General features: G+C 40.8%; 1 protein-coding gene across 1 annotated transcript in view; it reads left to right on the forward strand.

Moving 5' to 3' along the window:
• ZNF81 (zinc finger protein 81) overlaps window positions 1-7852 on the forward strand; it is a 103215-nt gene that overhangs the window by 63432 nt on the left and 31931 nt on the right. Inside the window, exon 4 of the mRNA XM_014585356.2 lies at window positions 4614-4709. Within this exon, the coding sequence (XP_014440842.1) occupies window positions 4614-4709 (96 nt within the window). The remainder of the gene's footprint in view (window positions 1-4613; window positions 4710-7852) is intronic.

Genomic DNA, 7852 nt, shown 5'->3' on the forward strand with positions numbered 1-7852 from the left:
AGGAGAGGTATTTTCCTGCTTCCCCATATTTCTTGTGGTTCTGCAGTGATTTCTAGTCATCTGGTGGATGGTCGGTTTCTTCCCAAACTTGGAAGTTCAATCACGCAAGTTTTGTATGCTGGAGCCCGAATTATCAGTGGGACCTCTTCATTTCTCCATTTCCCCCAAAATGACTAGATCACAGGAGCCATGGAGCTGTCTCTTGCAGAAGGCCTGTTCTGTTCCCTTCCGCCTCTCCACGCGAGTTTTTTATGCTGGAGGCTGAATTATCAGTGGGACCTCTTCATTTCTCCGTTTCCCCCAAAATGGCTAGATCGCAGGAGCCATGGAGCTTTCTCTGGCAGAAGGCCTGTTCTGTTCCCTTCCACCTCTCCTGGGTTGGGAGCTTTATTTATTTTTTTTAATTTGACCAAAGAAACAGAAAGAGAGAATGTGCAAGAGAAGGGCAAAGTGAGAAAGCAAACTGCCAGGTCTGGGACTAGAACCATGGTTGGCCACTTGGGAGTCCAACATCTTAACTACCATGCCACCTGCCAACCCCCGTGGTATGTAATCTTATAGAGGGTATGGACTAAATTTTAGATGAGAGACGGAGATGACATCAAGCAACTTTTTTTCTAAAGCCCACCTGAGTCGATAAAATATGCAGTTTATTTCCAATTAGCATTTTTTTTTCTTTCAGCCTCAAGTGGTTGCTTTTAGGGGTCCCTTATCTTGTGAGAGCCCACAAAGGGGGTAGAGAACCCAAAATTCAAGTGACCTTAGGTAGTTAATGGACTTAAGTAGGAAGGGAAAGGTCTAGCATGGGTACAGAGAGGGATGGAGGAGGTAGGCGTTTGAAGGGAGACATATCAAAAGAATTGAAGAGAGTTTGAAGGAATGATCCAAGGTGGTAAGAGAAGGAAGGAGAAGCAGAAGCTATGTGAAAGGACAAGTGTTAGAGGAGCTACTTTGGAAGGCCTAAAGTATCCTAAGGTGGCCACTGAAGTTCCAAATTATCCTTAGTAAAATTATTTCAACAAGGAAGGAAATGGATAGAGTTGGCAGAGCATATAGGCAGCACAGGTTCAAGAAGGGACATTTTAGTAGACTGAGAACTTCCCATGTTCTTAGCTAATGGCATCTTTATGCTTATAAATAGAGAAATATGCTCCTGTTCTTTACTTGTAAAATTGTCCTTAGATTTTCTTTCTTCTTTGTAAGAAAAGAGAAATCTGGAACCTTAACTCAGCCTCTTATAAACATTTGCTCTCCTGATACTGTAACCCAGCTTCGCAAGTATACGCAATCTTAAGAATCAAAACCTGTCCTTACTGTGCTTCAGTAGACTGTCATCCAGAGCACTGGCTCAGGAATCTGACTTACCAATAGATAATCAATCAATCAATCAATCAGGAAGCTTCAAAAGTACACACTTGGGGTCCTTGAAGAGTGAGAGAGTCCAGGAGTGAATCTGATCTTACTTATCTGAGTTGTGACACCATAACTGTCAAAGCAAACCAGAGTTGGATGGTATTTAATGTGATAAAATAGGTTTTTCAGAACTATTACAATAGGAGAAACAAGACCTTGGTATAGAACTGGGCTCAGTTCCAAATATTAATATGGACAAGTGGGGATTTATGGCCAAGGAGCAGAATGGGATCTAGTAGATACATTATTGCCAAGAGGATACATTGTGGGTAAGGGAGGAGTCTTACTAAAGAGACCTAACAGAGTTATTGTTGAGGACAGGCCAGGGTGATCAAATACCACCTGGGGGTAGCGGGGGTCAAAGATTTTGATTAGCTATCAAGAGTGATCAGATATTGGGGTTAGGGAATTCTGGCTAAACTGATTTAACAGAATTCTTGTTAAAAGTGGATGATGCTAAGATTGGATATGGAAGTCTACATGTCAAGGCCTAGTTGGGAAGAGGATTTAGAGAAGCCCAGCTAAAGTTAAGAACAGACTGTCACCTGAAGGGTCTGGGTCATTAGTAGTCCTATCTGAATCAGATTGTTACAGTTTTCCATTGACTTTAATAGTAAGACATAGAAGTAACAGATGCCCTAAAGGATCTGCAGCATTCTAGAAGTACTCTTCCTTACCTCCATGTGGAATAACAGTTAAATCTTATCTTAGTAATCAGACTCAGTCACCTCAGCTAGCACAGTAACTCCCTTCTTTTTTGTTGATTCAGAGGTATGAGGGACTTGAGAGTGTCAGGTGGTGGCCTTAACTTCCAGTCCAGTGTAAATATTGTTGTGTCTCCTGGTGGAAGCATTCCTCCCTTTGGAACTAAGACCTCTAGAGCAAAATAGAATAAGGTTATGGGGGCAGTAAGCAAAAGTCGTGCTAGTGAACAACTAGGAGTAATAAGAGTGTCATTCCTGGCCCAGAGCTGAGGGAAGGGCCACTACCCTGATGGTCTCAGAGGAAAGATTATGGAGCCAATGAGGACTCAAGTCTTAAAATCTGTGTCTGCATTCTGTGGTAGAAACTGAAAAAGTGAAAGGTATACTAGCAGGGAACACAAGTGTAGATACCAGAGACTGTATAGGAGTGGGTGGGTGGTGGGAGTGACAGAGGAGCTCAGGAAGAAAAGGCACTTAACAGACACAGGAATGGAAAGTTATCTGTTGATACTGATATATACAGCAAAGACTTTGACTTGATTGACATGCATCTCATACATGCTGGGAAAAACTGTGTTGCAAGCTTTAAAGATGTACAATGATTAAATAAAAGTTTTAAAAAGATAAATGAAAAAGATGGAATGTATTATGCCACTTAAAAGGAACCTTTAGAAACAACATTATTATATATTTGAAGATAATCTGCTTAGTATTCCATCATGTAGATATAATTTTATATCCATTTTATTCATGTACATTTATTTGACTTACTTTAGCATTTTGACTATTATAAAGAATGCTACTATTTTTAAAAAAATCTAATGGAATTTACCTGCTATATTTCAGACTTACTTTGGACCCATGGTCCCTTTCTTCATTCTAATTTCTCCCTTTTGGAATTGGAATGTTTATCCTATGCTTGTCCCACTGTTGTATCTTGGAAGCAGATAGTTTGTCTCATTTCACAGGTTCACAGATGGAGAAGAATTTTTCCCCAGGATGAATCATATATCAAGTCTCACTCATTGCTGATTTGGGTTATTTAGATGATGAAATTTGAGACCTCAAATGATGTTTAGATGAGCTTTTTTTTCTTTTTTGAGAAGTTTTTGCTATAGGGCACGTGCGCTCGCCAGACAGAGAGAGATAGAGACACAGAAAGCGAGAAATTACCCCCCAGGGGGGATGGTCTTGCCGCAATCCCTTCTCCTCCTTTCTCCTCTCAGGATCTTGGGCATACACGCACACGCGCCCAGTGTGAGTTTTAAGCCACCGGGTCCGGGACGTGAACCGCGGTCGACTACATGGTAGTCCAGTGGCATAGCCACTATGCTAACTGCTGGTCCCTAGATGAGCTTTTTGATTTAAGAGTTGATGCTGGAATGATTACAATTTTCGAGGATGTTGGGATGAGGTGTATGCATTTCTCACGTGAGAAGTACCTGAATTTGGGAGGACCAGAGGGCAAACTCTTGCTAATTGAATTGTGTCCCCTCCACCCCAAAAAGCTATGTGGGAATCTTAACCCCTAGTACTTCAGAATGTAACCTTATTTGAAAATAGAGTCTTTACATAAATAATTTAAAATGAAATCATTGAGGTGGGCAATAATCTAACATGACAGATATCCTTATGTAAAGGGGAAATTTGGATAAGAAACTTGCAAAGAGAAAGCAATATAAAGATGAAGGCAGAGATTGAGGTGATACTTCTACAAGCATGCAGAGAAGGAAAACAATGAGAGGACAGAGAGAAGACAGCTATATCACTGGAGTGATGCATAATTCTTCCACAAGCCAAAGAACAGCAGAGATTGCTGGCAAATACTGTAAGCTAGAAGATGCAAAGGTTCCCTCCTAGATCCATGAGAGTATGACCCTATTTTTTTTTAACTCTTTTTTTTTTTTGAGAGGTTTTCGCTATAGGGCGTGTGCGCTCACCAGACAGACAGAGAGAGACATAGAGACAGAAAGCGAAAAATCACCCCCCAGGGGGATGGTCACACCACAATCCCTTCTCCTCCATTCTCCTCTTGGGATCTTGGGCACGCACGCACACGCGCCTGGCGTGAGTTCTAGGCCGCTGGGTCTGGGACGCGAACCGCGGTCGACTACGTGGGAGTCCAGCGACATAGCCATTATGCTAACTGCTGTTTCCCAGAGAGAGTATGACCCTATTGACACCATGGTTTCATACTTCTAGCCTCTGTAAATGTGAGACAATAAATTTTTGTTGTTTTAAGCCACCCAGATTTTGGCACTTTGTTATAACAGCCCCAGGAAGCTAATACAAAGCTTTAGAGAAGGTATTTCCATTCCCAGTGGCTGAGACATATAGCACATCTGACATGCATGATTGTGTTATCCTCAATTTGTCTGAGATTCTTCAGTCCCTTTTCACCTTTGTGATTATTGCAATGAAATATGTTTACTTTTTAGAAGAACAAATGGAAAGCAATTAGCTGGAACCAGTTTTCTATCTTGTCCTATTTAATAGGGTTTGAAGTTTCCAAACCAAAGATCATCTTTAAGTTGGAGCGAGGAGAGGAGCCATGGATTTCAGAGGGGGAAATCTCACATCAGAGTTGTTCAGGTGAGTGTGAATCAGACAGAAGGGGCACATGGAGGTAATTTTTTTTCCTAAGAGAGTATTATGCCTTTAAAATTGTTATTGCTACCTTTATTAAAAGTTCTAAACTTTAGAAATTGTTTGAGAATAGATAGCTTTGACTTCTCAGGTACCAAAATGTTATCTTCCTTTATTCCTCTACTACTAAAACAGTCTTCTTTCTTGGCTTTCCTCTAGGAGAACCTTTGCCCTACTTCTATACTCTGAATCATATTCTAGGCTTCCTCACTATGGATCTTGCTTTCTTGAATATTCTCTCCTTCTATCACGTTTTAATGCTTCTTTACTTAAACCATACCCCCACAGTCTTAGATTCTTATCATACACATATATTCAGGTTTTAAGAACTTGCCTTTTTGAAAATAAGTTGGTTTCCGCATTTCTGTTCTTATTGGTACCTTTTTTGTTTTGTGATGAAGGAAAAAAATTCACATGGTAACAATTCTGAAGAAATTTTTATTTATATTTAACAATTTAAGTATAAATTTACTAAAGATTTTACCCAAGTCACTTGAACTTGAATAGCATTTGAGCCTAGTTTAACCTATGAACATGCACTTAAATCAATATGATACCACATACAAACATGCACATAGATACAACGTACCACACATGTGTACAAACATATAATACAGAGTTAAAAAATTATAGGTTTTATTTTAGAATTTTAGCCAAGAGACTGTAAAACTCATTAGTTTGAAAGGACAGTGTAATTAAAGTCTTCTATTCAATTATAAAGGCAGATTAGGAAATTTGCACTTTATTATTTATTTATTTATTTTTGCTTTGTTGTTAAGTTTATTGTCTTTATCTTGAATAAAGTCATAGACAATTGTTTGGTTTAGCTCTCAGCAGCCTGCTCCTGATCTCTGAGGAAGCTTGCCTTCTTCTGGGCTACTCAACCTTTCTTCTGGGCCAGGGACATCTTGGGACGATTCCACCTCTTCTTTTTAACTTCTTTCTTGGGTTTCTTTTCATAGACTGGGTTCTCTCATATAGCAGTGTGAGATTTCTTATACATTTCCTCCATCATGTATGGAGTTGCATCGTTCTTTATGTACTGAAAGAACTGTTTCCTGTAAGCATCTTCATCTTCTTCCATTAGGTAGCGCATGTAGTCTGCAACATTCTGGCCCATGATGTGCTTCCGATGGACTTCTGCATTAAATTCCTTGCTTTCAAAATCATAACCAGGGAATTGTTTGGTACCACAAGGGATAGATAAGCCTCCATCCATATCTTCAGGGCCCCAAAAACTTTATTGCCAGTGGTAGTTCTGGCAAGGCCTGTGTCCAAATAGCAGGTGAAGGCACCAGGTTGACAATCGATACTTTTTACATTGTACTCATCTCTGGTCACTTCCACTTGACCTTCATAGATCTTGTCCACGCCAAACTCGATGAGAAGCCTGCAGGCCAGCAGCAGGCCAGTACAATATGCTGCAGCATAATTTGTCAGGCCAACCTTCACACCATATTTTTGTAGTTCATGTGCATAAGTTGTGCAGAGTATCATCCCCTTCTATACAGGCATAAGCAATCTGACAAATGATATCTGTTAGTTACACGAACTATCATCCTTTATTTGGGTGTGTTGTACTTATTTTTATCCTGGATCACCAAGCGTTTTCGAGCATAGTAATCAGTTTTACCCTCTCATTGTCTTCTAAATTTCACCTGGTACTTCTTAAAATAGGCCTTATTCTTGACAACTTTAACAAATCCCATTCTGCGGAACAGAGACCGGTGGCCATGGCCGACCTACAGGCCAAAATTTGCACTTTAAAGACACAAAGAACATTAACCAAAATGGGTTCCAAGAGAAGATAAAATTGTAGAAATTTCTTGTAATATTTTACTAAGTATGCAGATGGCATAGGAACTAGTTAGCAAGTCCACTCAAATTAGGCAGGTGACTGACTCAAAGAGTTCCTTGACTAATTTAGGCAGTTACTTCTCCTTGTAGCAAATTGCCATTTACTGTCAGTTTGTCTGACTGAATCAGATATTTAAGACTTTTCCAAGTGAGAGCATGTAAAGAAAACAAAAAGTTAAGAAAGTCAATTTCATACAGTAATCAGCATACAACCAAAGATCAAATGTCCATTCACTGTATAAAAGTAACACTTGGTACCCCCAAAGTTAAAGTGATTATTAAGTTTAATGCAAAAGAGTATAGAGCTCCAGACCTGAGAGAGAAACACCTAAAAGAACTAGTCCTAGGGCCTGGCAGGTGGTGTGGTGGTTAGGGGCACCGGACTCCCATATGGCTGACCACAGTTTAAGACCCAGACCTGGCAACTTGCTTGCTCACTTTCTCTCTCTCTCATTCTCTCTTACTCTGTCACTCTCTGGTAAAATTAAATAAATAAAGTTAAATAAAATGATTCTTTTTTTAAAAAAAAGAACAAGTCCTAAAGAGCTAATTGCAGTTAGCAAGAGATTCAAGGAAAAACATTATGTCGACTGAAATGTGGCCATGAAAAAATAGATTCTAAGAGAGAAACAGAGGCTTCAATAATGGATGGCTGTCGCGCAACTGACGACTCCGGAGACGGTCTTCTCTTCAGCACTTTATTTCCCCAGGCTATGTTACAGAAGTTTTTCTACCTTTCCCTTTCCCCGGGGCCTTATAAAGGGCCCCTAGCCAATCAGATCATTGTCCACGTGCACGGAAGCCAGTCCTCGAAAGAGGATTGGTTGCATGCAGTGTTCCCGTGCTCTCCACGCTCCCCACTGCCCTACTTCCTTAAAGTTGTTTACTGCTTTGAGCACTCAGCGGGCTTCCGTTGAGCGCCATTTTGAAATAGGCGCTGAGGGCGATGGGCGGGGGCGCTCCACAGTTCCCCCTTTTATGTCTTTAAAGCAGGAGAGGGTAGAGGATACAGCCCCCAGATATTGTTAGGACCATGTAAGGCAATTTGCTCCATGTTCTAGGACATTGAGCCGACTACCCACCTGTCCGGCACCAATTTGTTGGGGATGGGAAATAGCGGTACCAACCCATATGCAGCTGGTCATGCCCTCCTCAGGGCTACCCTTTCAGGGGCCCTGAGTGCAGTGTCTATGCTGTCATCCTGCCATTAGGGTTTGCCCAAAGCTGCGCGC

This window comes from Tupaia chinensis, unplaced genomic scaffold (genome assembly GCF_000334495.1).
Source record: "Tupaia chinensis unplaced genomic scaffold, TupChi_1.0 Scaffold149648_1, whole genome shotgun sequence".
NCBI lineage: Eukaryota > Metazoa > Chordata > Mammalia > Scandentia > Tupaiidae > Tupaia > Tupaia belangeri.